The 15211-nt window shown below is 54.9% G+C and overlaps 1 protein-coding gene across 1 annotated transcript in view; it reads right to left on the bottom strand.

Moving 5' to 3' along the window:
* TNS1 (tensin 1) overlaps window positions 1–15211 on the bottom strand; it is a 132151-nt gene that overhangs the window by 95354 nt on the left and 21586 nt on the right. The window contains exons 10-13 of the mRNA XM_077829448.1: window positions 12414–12489; window positions 11752–11881; window positions 7565–7630; window positions 4408–4569 (exon numbers count right to left, since the gene is read on the bottom strand). Of these exons, the coding sequence (XP_077685574.1) occupies window positions 4408–4569; window positions 7565–7630; window positions 11752–11881; window positions 12414–12489 (434 nt within the window). The remainder of the gene's footprint in view (window positions 1–4407; window positions 4570–7564; window positions 7631–11751; window positions 11882–12413; window positions 12490–15211) is intronic.

Raw genomic sequence — 15211 nt, 5'->3', positions numbered from 1 at the left:
GTGCCTGGCTCTCAGCGGCTGTGGCTGGCAGAGAGCGGTGAAAAGGAGAACACCGGTGGATGCCAAACACAAGTGAAGATAAATAACTAACCAGTCCTTCTTGGGGCGATCCCTGGCTCGACTCGTCCAAGGATTTTCCATGAGAATCTGAGCCAGGAACGATAAATACACGTCCTCGGTACCTGCTCCTCCTGACAGCCTGGTCAGGCAGGCGTGGCTCTACCAGAAAGAAGTCATAAATTGCGAGGCTTAGCTGGGTCCCTCCAAGGATTTCATGAGCCCTCCGTTATTGTTAACATTTCCCGCAAGGGGGATGAAAAGTTTCGAGCGCAGGCCTCCAGGAACGGGAACCGTCGTTGACCTTACAAGGGAATGGAAAGGAGTTCCACATGCAAGACAGAAAGCGAAGCCTACAGGGCATAAAACATTTCTTCGCTGCCGTGGGCAATTTCCCCTGGAGCTCTGCTTTTTCCTACTGTTCTTGAGTTAGATTCTGGTCAATGCACATGCCAAAGCAGCTGCCCGGTTGTCAGGCCTTGCTCTCACTCCAGCCCTCTCCTCGTGTAGCCACCACTTCCCCACGCAGAGTTAGGGGAACCATCATCTCCTTGACGTTCACTGGCTCATCAGCAGCTCTCCACGCCCCAGGCGAATGGGAGGCTCGAATGAAGCAAGGCTGAGCCAGCCAGCACTTAAATATAGCTCATGACCGAGTTTGTTGCAGGCTGACGGGCCGGGGATGCAATTTTTGGCCCAGGATGACTTGTTGATCTTAGATTCTGTGAACAGGCCAGATCTTGAGGTTTTGCTCAATCCTTGTTCAGGCAAAACCTGCCATTGGCTTGGACTGGAATCTTGCCAGGGGAAGGTCTCCGGCCCTTTAAGATGTCAGCATCGCTGTTTTCCTTAGGGAAGGGTGGTCGGGACCCTTCTCTGCAGAACTAATGAGGTCACCCTGGGTACCCGATACGCCAGGCACATGCCCGAGCCCATGTGTCACGAGTCCTTGTTTCCTCCTCCCTGCCAGGAATTCGGCGGCTGCCCCTTGCCAGCTTTCCATGCCCACACTGTGAACCAAACCATGGGGAGGGGGAGATTTTACTCAGGACTCCCGAGTGCAGCGCTCGCAGCCCGCAGGACACAGAAGAAGCCAAGATGTCCAGAACTGGACAGACCCCTGGGGCGCCCATAGAAGCAATGCAGGCTCTGCTTGCTCATACATCAAGCTGGGCAGTTTGTAAACACTCACGTCACCCCGGTGGCGGCAGCAAGGACTGGGCATCTGACAGTCAGGCAAATGTCCAGGGAGCCAGGGACACATGCCCCATACACCTTCAAAATAAAAACACCATCTGCTCCCTGCAACCCAACACCAATGGTCAAGGATGACCAAGAGGCGAAGGGGCAGGAGCAAAAAGCAAAGAGGGAATACTCTGCCTATCTACAGTGCTGCTGATCTGCTAGGTCCAAAGCCTTAGCCCACTCCCCCACAGGTCAGGTAGGTAGATAGAATTACCCCCTTTCCACAGATGGGGAAACTGTGGCACAGATTAGTCATGCGATTTGCCCAAATCTGTGATAGCGCGAACAACAGAAAATGAGACTCAAGGCTAACCCCAGGCTAATCATCCTGTAAAATCTGGGTTTGACTCCTGGATCGCCGGTGGGAAGGAGGGGGGAGTCCTTGGACAAGCCGCTCTCCCCTCTTTGTGCCTCAGTTTCCCCATCTGTAAAATGGGATTAATGAGACCGACCTTCCTTTGTCAAGTGCTTTAGATCTAGAGTGTGAGTGTGTGTGTGTGTGGTCAGACAAGCACTAAATACCGCTGGTGTTACATGGTAGCTGTGAGGTATAAAGCATGCTGAGACCCCCTGGATGGGAAGCACCAGGGAAGGACAGAAGGTTAATAATAAATAACAACTTTCCCAGGCACGTGCCCCCTGGCTTTTCTCTTCCAGGTTTTCTGCACTCTGCATTCTCCATGGCTGGCTGGATCGCCGTGGGCTAGTGACTGGGCTCAGACACTGTAGCCCTTTCTACTCTCTCACTTTCCACGGCCAACAACCCACTGACCCTCAGTGCAGCCAGCTGGACTCCCATTACAGTCCCTCTCCTCCCTGGTGCTACTGCTTGTGACTTCACACTCCATTGCCTTGGCAGGGACTGTGGGGTCATTCCCACGGCCAGAGAGGACCCCCGTCCTGCCCCCTCTGCCCTTGCTGCACCTAGTCCCTGGGCCATGCTGAGACCCCCCCAGCTCTAAGCCGTGCAGCTGAGTGGCTCTCCACACCCAACAGTCCCCACCCCCTTCAGAAACTAACCCCCGGTACGGCATGGACATTCAGACTAAGCCCCTTCTTGCTGTTCAGCTGAGTGGCTCCCTCTTGCCAATCCCAAAACCCAGTCGCCCCCTCCAGCGGCTGGCAGCTGCGCTATGCTAGGATGGGAGCTCAAACGCTTTCACGGCTGGGTAATAACCCTCGGGCTGCACAGCCTCGGCCGAGTGCCAGGCGTCGGCTCTGCCTCCCTGTGATGGGGCGCGGGGAGGCCAGCTTTCTCTGACGCACCCGCGACGGTGCCCTGTCTGGGACGAGATCCCAAATGCCATCGCCCGCCTTGCTGGGATCTAGAACAAGCACGAGCCGCGGTCCACGTGCATGTCGGGAAGACAAAGCATTGAAGCAGTAACAGCCCGCCACCCAGGCCGAGGTCCCCGCCATCCCCTCCCCACATATATTAATGGTGCATTTGTTTGGATCACAAGATCCTGGGGCAGGGACCGAGTCTTCTTCTGCGTCTTGGAAATGACCTCCCTGAGGTCTCCTAATATTCTATGATTCTATGATAGTCCTGCACCCGCCAGCAGGGCTCCCGTTTCTGATAATCACCCTCTGCTGGAGTCAATCCGTCTGGCCCTGCGTCTCGTTTCTCTGGGAACTTGGCGTGTCTGGGCTCTGGCCAGGAGCCAGCGAAGCTATTCCAGTGAGATCCCCAGCCCAGCTCTGCAGAACGGGGCGGTCTGCACGAACCCCGGCACTCTGGGCAGCTTATCTGAGCCCCCGACTCAGACCCACAACGATCCCAGCTCTCTCGGGCCAGGGCCGCCCGTCACCCTCGCTGCCTGCAGGCCACGGAAGCGGCTGCCGAGACCCTGAGGAGCTGACAGGCCTGGGTACGGGAGGCAGGTGGGATGATGGTTCTCCACCATGCAGCACCACTCGCTGCCTGCCTGTCTCCCTGCCTGCCCACGCCCTGCAAGCCTCACCTCTCGGCGGCCTGGAACCCAGAGCAAGTGACGGGTCCCAGCCGCCAGTACCAGCAGGGCTGTCGAGGAACGGCAGGTAGGGAAGGAGCGAGAGAGAAGGGTTGTGTTGCCCTCTGCCCCGCTCCCTGGCTCTCTTGAGCCGTATCTGCCTCAAGCACAGGGCACTTTGAGCCCTTCTGGCCTGAGACCCCTGGCCCCTCTCCCAGGGAAGGCAAAATCTACCCAGCACTCAGGATTCACTCAGGCTTGGCAAGGCCAGGATGCCCTCTCCAAACTCCAGACTGGTAGCGAGGGGCTGGATCCACAGCCCTAGAGACAGGAGGCCTGTCCCATCCCACCGAGCAGCTCCAGCATGGGCAGCTGCAATGCCAGCTTCCCCCCAGCGCTACCCCGCCAAGGCGCCCGCCCCTGAGCTGGAAGGACCGAGCCCTGCGGGCAGTGAGGCGGGGGTTAGAACTTAAACAGGGATGAGGGCTCCATAAATAACACACTCGGATTCCTATACCCCCTTTTGCCTGTTAACTTCAGGTTTGAACTTCCCTGCAAGACCCCCTCTCTCCGCAGGTCACATGCAGGGGATGCTGATGCTAGACTTCCTCTGTATAAAGGAGGTAGGGGGTTCAAGGAGGGACCCTTTGCCTCTGGAATGTGCCCCCCCAAACAATCCTGCAAGAGCGCCCCTCACCCCCAGCTTGTGAGCTGCAAGGGCTGATGGCCCAGATGGCTGCTGGGTCTTGAGCATGCCAACGTGGGGAATAGCTTGGTCCTAGCCTTGCCGCGTAACCGGCATACGCCATGGGCCTGGCTCCATCGCTCCCATCAATAATATTGAGCTACTGTATTTTTAATCCGCTCTCAGAGGCGGCCGCAGCCTCAAGACAGGTGTCTCTTGTTTATAAATCTAAATAGCTCCCCGCACTTATTTCCGAGCACACAGACGTAGCTGGAAGACCAGAGGGCCCTATCGCCACCTCCTCCACCCAGCCCGCCATTTGTCTGTCTCATCCACCTGTCTGACCCCCAAGATCAGGAGCTCTCTGGGGAAGCGACTGCCTTCTTTATGACTTGTCTGCACGGTGCCTGGCACATCAAGGGCTCTCACAGGGGCCACAGCAATATAATAATATGTTATAACAATGACCTGTGTCCGGAGGTTTGTGGGCCTCATGGGGACCAGCCCACGTACCCTCCAGGCTGTCCTCTCGGCGGATGTTGAAGTTGTCGTAGGAGTCCCATCGGATGAGGGGGTCCGAGGTGTTGTAATCCACAGAGACGCTGGGGCCGTTCTCCAGATGTTCCATCCCTGGGGGCAAGCGGAGGTGAGTCAGTAAAGGAGGCCGAAGCTACACACGGGTGTGGTGTGTTGGACTTCAAGGGGAGAGACGGGAACAGGCCGGGCAGGATTGGGGGCGTGCGGAGAGATGGGAGAGGCTGGGTTATTAGAAAGAGACAGGAAGTGAAAGGAGAAAGGGGGAAAAGGCAGGACAAAAGGAAGAGGAAAGGAATCATAGCCTCTGGAGATGGGAAAGACTCATCACAGGACCTACTCTGTCTCTCAGCCAAAGCCAGGCTGTTCCAATCAGTCATTCACCAGGGGTTATCCTGCCTGACACTGGACTCCCAGCACTTCCCTGCTCAGGGCATCCTGTGAACTAGTAGATCTAACTGTCAGGAAGCTCTTCCTGACCAAACAGACAGACGGACAGAGGGAGATGTATGGGGCCAGACAGAGGGGCGTGTATGTGGATGGACAGAAAGGCGCAAACAAGACAGACACAAGGACATGTATGGGGATGGACAGTGACAGAAGGTCATGTATACGGATGCACAGACTGAGGGGTACTGTAACAGAGCGGCTTTCTCTGGGGTAGAGCGCCAGTGGCTAAACCAAGCCTGATTACAGGATGAGCCCCACTTTCATATGGTGATGATAACACTCTTTCCATTCCCATTAGTATCTCTGGAGGATGCTGAACAGGAACTACTAAAGTTGGACTTTTCAAATCAGAGGTCCAGATAACTTGCATCCAAGAGTTTTAAAAGAGCTGGCTGAGGAGTTCACTGGACCATCATGTTGACTTTCAGTAAGTCTTGGAACACTAGGGAAGTTCCAGAAGACTGGAAGAAAGCAAATGTGCCAATTTTTAAAAGGGTAAATGGGATGACCAGGTAATTATAAGCCTGTCAGCCTGACATCAATCCCTGGCAAGATAATGGAGCGGCTCCTATGGGACTCAATTAACAATGAGCTAAAGGAGGGTAATGTAATCAATGCAAATCAACATAGGTTTATGGAAAACTAACTTGATAACTTTATTTGATGAGATAACAAATTTGATTGATAAAGGTATATATCATAATATATAGAGACTTCTGTAAGCCATTTGATTTGGTACTGAGCAACATTTTGATTAAAATACTGGAATAATATAAAATTAACTTGGGACACATTACATAGATTAAAAACTGGCTAACTGATAGGTCTCAAAATGTAACTGTAAATAGGGAATCATCATTTTAACAGGTATGTTTCTAGTCAGGTCTGCAGGGATTGGTTCTTGGCCCTACGCTATTTACCATCTTTATCAATGACCTGAAATCATCACTGATAAAGTTTGCAGAAGACGCAACAGTTGGGAGAGGGGTAAATAAAGAAGAGGACAGGTCACTGATCCAGAGCAACCTGGATCGCTTAGTAAACTGGGCTCAAGCAAACACTATGTGTTTTAATACAGCTAAATGTAAACATATTCATCTAGGAACAAAGAATGGAGACCATACTCACAGGATGGGGAACTCTTGAGCGGGAAGAAATGACTCTGAACAAGATTTGGGGGTCGTGGTGGGTAATCAACTCAACATGAGCTCCCAACGTGACGCTGGGGCCAAAAGAGCTAATGCGATTCTGGGCTGCATCAACAGGGGGATCTCGAGTTATTTCATCTCTGGATTGGGCACTAGTGCGACCGCTGCTGGAATCCTGGGTCCAGTTCTGGTGCCCACAGTTCCAGGAGGATGTTGATAAATTGGAGGGGGGTCAAAGAAGAACCACACGAGTACCACTAAAGGATTAGAAAACCTGACTTATAATGACAGACTCAAAGACCTCAGTCTATGTAGCTTAACAAAGAGACGGTTAAGGGGTGACTTGATCACAGTCTTTAAGCACCTACTCAGGGAACAAACATTTGATAAGGCGCTCCTCAGTCTAGCGGACGAAGGTCTAACACGATCCAGTGGCTGGAAGTCAAAGCTAGACAAATTCAGACTGGAAATGAGGTGTAACTGTTGGAGTAATTCGCCCTTGGAAGGAACAATTTACCAGGGTCATGGTCAGTTCTCCATCACTGACAATTTTTCAATCCCGATTGGATTTTTTTTCCCAGAAGACCTTCTCTAGGAATTGTTTTGGGGCACCTCTATGGCCGGGGGGGGGGGGGGAGGAGGGGTCAGATGAGATGGTCCCAATGGTCCGTTGGCCTTGGACTCTAAGAACCTATGAACTAGATGATTCCTGTGTAAAAGGAGCCAGGTTTAAGCTCCAAGAGGGTCCAGTGGAGAAAGAGCTGGAGGTAAGAGACTGCAGGGCCCTGACTCAGCAGAGGGGAGCCAGAGCAGGAAAAGAGGCTAAGAGCAGGGAGAGAGGGAGGAAAGCTCTCAGGCAGGGGTCCTCGGAGAGACCCTGATTAGCCAGGGAAGAGACTGGGAAACCCAGAGGGGTCATAAAGAGGCAAGGTAGGAAGTTTCCCAGGGAAAATTGCAATAGGGAGAAAAGGTCCAGCCCAGCTGCACAGTACAGGGCTCTGGGCTGGAACCCAGGGGCGAGGCTGGGACCCAGTTCCCCTACCGGCCCCAAGGAGGGGGCCTACAAGCCCTTCCTGGAAAGGCTCCGGGACCAGCAGCTCCCTGTGTGTCCTGCCCAGAGATGGGCTCTGGCCTCCGTGAAGGTGGAGGAGGGGATGGGGGCTGCTCCCCTGCCCGGACAGGTCACCACGGGGATGCCTCATTGCAAGCAAGGCTGTATTACTGAGCAGTACGAGACTGGCCCCCACACAGGGGGCATGCTCAGCGCCTGGCAGCAGGGCCCCTTCGCCCACACTCACCCACCAAGGAGCTGCCCAGCACCAGTGGGGTGCTGGCACAGGGGCAGGGAGTATGATGCAAGGAGAAGAGCAGGGGCTGAAGGGGACGGGAGCAGAGGTGGCAGGCACTGGAAGAAGTGGGAAGGGGGAGGAAGGGGCTCAGGGATTAGTAACTTTGGGCTGCAATGCCCCATGCAGAAGGGCCACCGGCCGTACCTTGGATCTTCTCCGGGCCGTACGAAAACACAAACTCCACCTTCCCATACTCCGGAAACCGGTCGTCTAGGATGGAAACGGAACACAGGAAACTCAGTGTGTGTCCAACCCGCGGGAGCAGCAGCCAAGTCGCCTCCCCAAAGCCAGCACCAAGGAAACCGACACACAAGCACCTGTGTTCAGGACAGTCGGGCAATAACAGGGACCTTGGTCTTTATCACGAGAATCTCCTGCACCTAACTAGAGCCTTAGCACTGATCCCACCACAGCCCCAGCGGCCCTTGGCAAGGGGAGTCCAGAAGTGGCTCACCAACGGGCAAGGCCATGGGCAACCCTTTGCTGTTTCCACCATGAGAGCTTAGCCTGGGTAAAATGTCAGACTCCCAACTGTGGAGAAAGAGCCCCGGATTCATCAAACATAAAAACATAAGAACGGCCGTCTAGCCCAGTATCCTGTCTTCCGACAGCGGCCAATGCCCGGTGCCCCAGAGGGAATGAACAGAACGGGGAATCATCAAGTGATCCATCCCCTGCCGCTCAGGGTCTGATGCCTATAAAGCAGGGATGACACAGTCCTGCCAGGAGCACAGTCCCCTACCCGTGTGCGTTCAACCACCACTGAACCACAATTGCCAGCGTGCGTTCTACCTCCATGGCCATTCTGTTCTTAGCCTCCCTGCTGGGGTCAACCACAAAGGGCCAATCAGTGCCGATTTAGAGACACGGCTGAATCCCAGCTAGGAAATGGACTAAGGCCCATGACACCATTTCACAGAGACCGGCCTTTGGATGGCAGCCCCCTCCAGTCATTGACTCCATAGAGATGGAGGACCCCATAAGCCGCCAACACACCCCCAAGAAAGGTGTCCCCCGCCACTCAACAAGGGAGTGCCCCATCGGCCTTTCACACCGTGCTCAACATCAGAACATCTGAGCAACATTCTCCACCCCACTGTCAGTCGCTGCTGTAATGGGGAGTCCTTCCCACTGGGGGAGGCCCGAGACACGCCTCCGATGGAAATAACGAGTGATCCTTGGCCACCAGCTCCACTTTGTGGCTTCCTCCCTTCGCTCTCCAATTCAATCAACTCTTGAGACTTAAAACAGGCGAAGGTGAGAGATCTACGCAGGGGAACCTGAGCTGGGGAGCCTGCTCCAGGGCCAAAGGTTCATTACATTAAGAAATACATCCTCAGCACCACGCTCCATCAAAAGTACTTCATCATGGTCTAGAGTCTGACACCCATCCCCTGCCCGCCCTTGCAAGCTGTAAAAACGTCACAGTGTCCATGCTGGAGTGACTAATATTGTTCCAGGGCTTAGGGCAACAGTCGCTGGCACAGCCCCCGCGTGAAGTGCATCACGTCGGGTATTTCCGGAGCGTCATGTTTCACCTCCCCGCCTCTCTGGGGCATGGTTGTAAATTACTCGCTGAATCCAGCGGACTTGTGTCCAAGGGCGAGCTGCTGCAGCTAGGGGACGCCTTTGTACCGCGGCGCTCTGACGGTGCAGAAGACCGAGTAACAGCACGTGTTACCGGACCAGCCGGCAAGTGAACAGTGGTTTGAGTGACCCAGGCATGACTCCGGCAGTGGGATCAGTCTGCTGAAGAACCCATGAGAGATGCCAGGGGGGCAACCACCCCCAGCGAGTTCAACCCCATGGTGCAGCTTGGGGAAGACAACTTGGCGAGCAGGGTGACATCCCTGGCCACACATGTAGATTGCAGGCAAACCCATCCGGCCTGAGGAGCGAGGAAGAGACCTTCAGCCTGCACCGGGGATGAAAGCAGCTGATAGGGACGGAGCAATGCCAGGTCTCTCCCCTGCAGTGATGTGGGCGGAGAGACAGAGCAGCTGCTACAGAGGGAGATCACCCCCAGGTCAGTGATCTGCAGAGGAGGAGAGCGGACGGTAGAGCTGGCTGGACAGGAGCAATGCAGAAGAGACCTTCACCCTGCGGTAGGGCAGGGACCTGAAGATGAGGGTGGAGGGAAGCAGCAGAGGTTCAGGCAGAGAGCCGGTCAGGAAATGATTCTCTGTCTTCCGTAAAATTTCAACAAAGGGAAAAAACTGATTTTGTTTCAATTTCTCGCTGAATTCTTTTTCTTTTTTTTTTGTTTTCATTTTCATCGAAAATGGAATTTTTTCCCCTAAAATTTCCCTTTCACCAAAAAGTTATTTTTAATCAAAAAATTTGTTTCGATAAAAGATTTCCAACCAGCTTTGTGCACGAGTCCTCCAGTAGGGCTTAAAAGCGGCTGATAATTGTGGACGGGTGGCTCAGAACGGATGGGTGGCTGTAGAAAACTGCAAGTTTTGTGGTCAGAAAATTTTGATTTTTCTTGGCTGTAGACCAACCAGCTGTAGATGGACGAGTGGCAGGAACCCCGAGCAGAACTGAGAGGAGATGATTCAGAGGAATGACCGGGGCAGAGCTGAAGGGACCTTCACCCAACAGCAGCCTATGGATGGATGAACAGACTGACTGACCCAATGAATTATCAATGGGGACCACTTAGGATATACAGTGCTGCTGGAGGCAAGAAAAATACCATCTACTCTCCAGGCATTGTGTGTTTATTGACCACGTTCAGCTCACTGTAGTCACATGGACGTGGAGGGTAGGATGCAGGTATGAAAACTCCCAGTCGGGTCTAGTGGGCAGGTTTGCATCAAGTGGAAAACCCCCGTCTCAGGCTGGTACCCACTGGTAGCTGGACGAGATGTTGAGAGCAACTTCCCAATGAGCTGAGGTTGGCAGAGATTCCTTACAGCTGCCCTAGACAGGAGCAGGCGTGAACCTCCATGTGCATCGGTGGGACATTCCCAACTTCCGGTGCTGAGACATGGTGGTAGAAGGGCCACGTAAGAGCCTAGGTAGGCAGACAGCCCATGAATGAGCTAATCGGATCTCACAAATAAGGAGGGGTGGGACTAGAGAGGCCAAAGACAGCCCAGATTTGGAAGACGTGGCGCTGGTGATGCCCTTTCCAGTAGGCTGGCACTGGATCAGTGCGCTACCATGGTGTTGGGAAGTGCTGTGCAACCATCTTAGATAAAACCAAAACCAAAGAGGTCATTACAGATCCCATTGCACTTTTAATGTCGAGAAAGGCGTCGCCCCAGGTCCCCCAGGCAGATTGAACCTGGATAACAGCTAGATATGCTACAGAGAGAGAAGCAGAGACAGTTTGGGGAGCACATTGGGATTCTGATATTCCAAGTCCTCTGAAAATCACCAAAGTCCCCCAGTGCGGAGCTGATATATCTATGTTCCCAGACACCCTAGTCATAGGAGCTGTATCAGAACCGCAGTGGAGCAGAAATGTGAAAACCAAGCAGGCAAAGTAACTGTCACGGAGTCCCCGGGCAATGCTGTGGAAATGCTACCTGAGAAGCCAGTCAGGACTCTGGGGAAGTCTGGGGAAGTCTCCTTTCTGTGAGCAGCCTGTCTTCAGGACACACAGCTCACCCGGCTTCCACCTTTCTGGGTCTGACCTCGGAGCATTCAGCCTCCTCTGCCCCTCCATGCACTTCCCACAGCCAGTCCGCTCAGGCGGGGCTCCTGGGGAAGCCAGAGGGTCCTGCACCCCAACTCCGCAGACAGATGTGACTCTCAGCCAGCCAGTAAAACAGAGGTTTAGTAGACGACAGGAACATGGTCTAAAACAGAGCTTGTAGGTACAGAGAACGGGACCCCTCAGCTGGATCCATTTTGGGGGGCAGTGAGCCAGACAACCACGTCTGCACTTCTCTCCATGTCTCCAGCCAACCCCAAACTGAAACTCTCTCCAGTCCCTCCTCCTCTGGGCTTTGTCCCTTTCCAGGGCCAGAAGGTCACCGGATTCCTTTGTTCTGCAACCCTTTAGCTCTCACCTCGCAGGGGGAAAGGGCCCAGGCCATCAGTGGCCAGGAAACAGGGTGTCGGCCATTCTCTGTGTTCAGACCCCTGCACACACCTGCCCTCTAGGGCTCTGCAAGGATCATACACCCTTACCCCACCACCTAGATACTTAAGAACTGCCTTAAGGCACCCCCACACTATTCAGAGGAAACATTAAGAACAGTCCCACTTCGTCACAGTAACTCATCAATAAACCCCCCAAACCATGAGCGGCACAAGATTCCCCCATCCAGGCTGGGTCCCACATCCCTCTCCCCGCCTGGCAAGAACGACGCAATCACCTTTAAAGGCTTCGTCCAGGTCCTCCTTCCCGAAGACAATGCCGAGGTCATGGATGGCGCAGGTGTGGAACTGCACCCGGAAAATGACGTCTCGGGTCGGGCTGCGGAACTTCTTGTGGTAGCATTTCAGCTGTCCGGGAGAAGGGAAGAGGTGTCAGCCTCTCCATAACCCAACCAGGAAACACCCCAGCGAGCCTTGGGCAATGCCGGGTCTCGGTCTCGCCGCCTCTCCTTATCTAGCTGGCCTAGCGGGAGTGGTTTCTCTCCTCTCTTCCCAGCTGTCGCGCACCCTCCTATCTGGGTAACTGGCTGGACTGCAACAGGGCAGAGCGGACGGATCCTGCAGTGCTTCCAAGGGCCATGCAGCGTGGAGGTGGCTTTGATGCCATGTGAGCACGTGGCCATTGCAAGGCACCAGTTCACCCCGTTGCACCAAGATGCAAAGCTGGGAACCCTTCCCCATCACCTGCAGAACAGTGGGGTAGGCACTGGCAGCTCCCCCTAGGGCTCGGTGTTGCACAGCTTTTGAGCTGGGGTCTCCCTACCCCTATAAACTATCCTCCACCTTCCCCCAGGGGCTGTTTCTTCTCCCCTGGCAGCCCCAGTGGGCCCAGCTCCTCACTGGATGGGAGGTTCAGGGCAGGCTGCTCTCAGTCTCTTACCAGGATATCTCCCTTCAGGAGCAGTCCAGGCTCGATGGTGATGCAGATGCTGGTCTGGCTGTCTCCTTGCACGTTGCTGCGGAGAGAGGGAAATAACTCAGCCTGGATGCAAGAGCCCAAGGACTCCATCAGCCAAGGGGCAGGCAATCTCAAGCAGCTCTGGGGGTGGGCGAGGAGAGAAATCCTAGCGAGGCGGGTGCTTTCCCCAGCTCGCCAGAGGCCTGGCTGGAAATGCCATGAGAAAAGGCTCCATCATGCAGCCTCTGCTGTTTCCAGCTGCCCCCCAGGCCAGGAAAATCATCACGGTCTTTGTATACAGTTCAGCAGCGCCTGGAGGCACCACCTAGGATCAGGGCCCTATTGCGCTCGGTGCTGTACAGATAGACAGGGCCAGTCCCTGCTCCGAAGAGCTCAGGGGCGAAATAGGCAGGCGGGGAAATGATTTGCCGAAGGTCACGCTGCAGGTTAATGGCAGAGACAGGAACAGACCCCAGGCCCCCCATGGCACCCCGCAGTGTGCTCCCTGCAACCCCTCCACCCCCCATCAGGTGCAGCCCAGCTGCCAGGCTTTTAACCTGGAGATGCCCCCACGGACCCAGGAGGGGCAGAGAAATTTCCAAAACAAAAGGGGACGGTGGAGAAAAAGCCATGGCAACCCCAATGCCGGTTTGGAGCCTGGGGGAGGACTTGCCCGGGGGGCCAGTGAGGCGGGGCCTTGTTCACCCGGACGCTCACAATGGGGGCTGAGAGTAGCAGCTCCTAGCGCAGCCGGCTCTGGCCAGCAGGAATTCCTCTGAGCTAGTCACTCAGCTCCCACACTCCCAGGGGAATCCCTGCAGTTCTGAGCTGGGAACGGGGCGTAAAATCAGCCCAGCTGTGGTTGTTCACGTGCCCCATCGGCACGCCAGCCTTGCTGACCGTGTCAGCCCAGCCAGTAGGGGGAGCTCACAAGTATCATGTCACTGACAGCCGTTGTTTTTGTATAGGTCCTACGAAAAACACTACCTATTGGATTTGCCATTTTGCAGCCCTTTTTAAAGCCGATCTTTAGAGTCTGGAGCACGTTTGACAGCTGATTATAATATACAGTTGGTCGCTGCTGGGGTCTAAACTATTCAATAGCGTCCCAGGAAAACCAAAGAGAAGCAGCAAAACTGCATCCCCGTCTCTCCCAGTGGGCCCTGACCCAACGATCAACATTTATACAGGAGCAGTGCCCGACTGGGACACCAGACGACTCCTTAGTCTAGAGGTTCGAGCAGGATACGACCCAGGGTACATAGCACCCCACAGCTCTGCCCCTAACTGTCTATGGGGCTCTGGGCCTGTCACTTCCACCTCCAGCAACTTCCTCACTTGCCCTCCCCGCCCCCAGCCCAGTGGATGTAATGGTCCAGGAGGGTTAATCCAAGTGGTTTCGTCACTCGCTGGCCTTGGGGCTCAGCTTTCACAGGTGAGATAAACTTGGGGTTTATTAACAGCTTCCCATAGACAGGCTATTAAAAGCTGAAAGGTACGAGTGGGCCTGTAGTAAATTTCATTGAAGAGATGGCATCAGGCCTGGTTAGAAACAGGCGTGTCCTGTATGGGCAGGTCACATATTAGGGAGAAGAGGGGTGCAGTCAGACAGGCCAAGGGGACAAGGGAAGAAAAAGAAAGGAGACAAGAGTTTTTCCACGCACCCTTGTCTGTGACGGTGTTCACAGAGGCCTTGTCTACACTGCTTTGCAAACCCGCGCCTAGGGGACCCGGAATTGTGGACTCGGTGGTTTCAATGCCTGCATGTGAGTGTCCACACTGCCTTGTAAACCTGGATTTACAACTGCTGGCCCCAGGTCTCACAGCCGGGCTAACGCGTCCATACCGCACTACACAGGCCTTCTGACTCAGGTCTGCAGCTTGAGCTGTGTCCACACTGCAAAATGACAGCGACTGGACCCAAGTCGCAGCAGGACTCACACCGTGACGCACCCCTCTAGCAGGGTCCTGAGACCCAGGTCCTCGGTGCTTGCCGACCTGAGTCAGACGGATCTGCGTGTGGACGGAAGGGGCTTGGGTTCAAACCTGAGTCAGAGCCCGGGGTTGGAGTGCAGTGTAGACATACCCAGTGTGTCCACCAGGGCACATACACCCACCCCATCCCACCGCCCAGGGCTCTAGCTTCAAATTAGCACATGGAAGCCAAACTGTCTGCTCCCCACTGCACACATCAGCACCGGAGCCAGGCGGGTGCCAGGCAAGACAGCTCAATGCGGGGAAAGTTGGAAAGTGGGGCTGGGGAAGCCTGTCTGGGAGCTGACCCCAACCTTTGCCCCAGCCTCGATGTGTCGTTGAGTGGCTGGAGGTAGCTGGTGGGTGCCGTTCTGTGCTTGAGCTTCCCCCCACCCACTCCTGCCCACATCTGCTTTCCTGGGCGGGGGAAGCCCCGAAATACGGGGCGGGAGATGCCATGAGAGAGCCCGTTCGTGACACTCCCAGCCCCATTCCTCAGCCCAAGTGGTTGGGAGATGCACAAAGTGCTTTGGGATCCCCGATGAGCACAAACAATGCTACATCCCTGCTTCCCAGCCACTGTCCCGTGTCCCAGCACTGCAGCTGTCCTTGCGACCACTGTCCTGGGCTTCCCCTCTCTCCCTTAGGGCAGGATCCGCCAGCGTGCAGGCTGGGCACCATCAAAGTCCCCCATTGAGCCCTCAGGGCCTTGCACTGCTTGGCTGCGTGGGAGAGAACTTCCCCCTGAGCGCATCGTCTGTCTCCCATTCGACTGCGCCTCGCTCGCACGCCCTGAGACAGGGGCT

Source organism: Eretmochelys imbricata, chromosome 11, assembly GCF_965152235.1.
Source record: "Eretmochelys imbricata isolate rEreImb1 chromosome 11, rEreImb1.hap1, whole genome shotgun sequence".
In the NCBI taxonomy this organism is placed as follows: domain Eukaryota; kingdom Metazoa; phylum Chordata; order Testudines; family Cheloniidae; genus Eretmochelys; species Eretmochelys imbricata.
The sequence above is the reverse complement of the archived record's forward strand: the minus strand, read 5'-3'. Positions and strand labels throughout refer to the sequence as shown.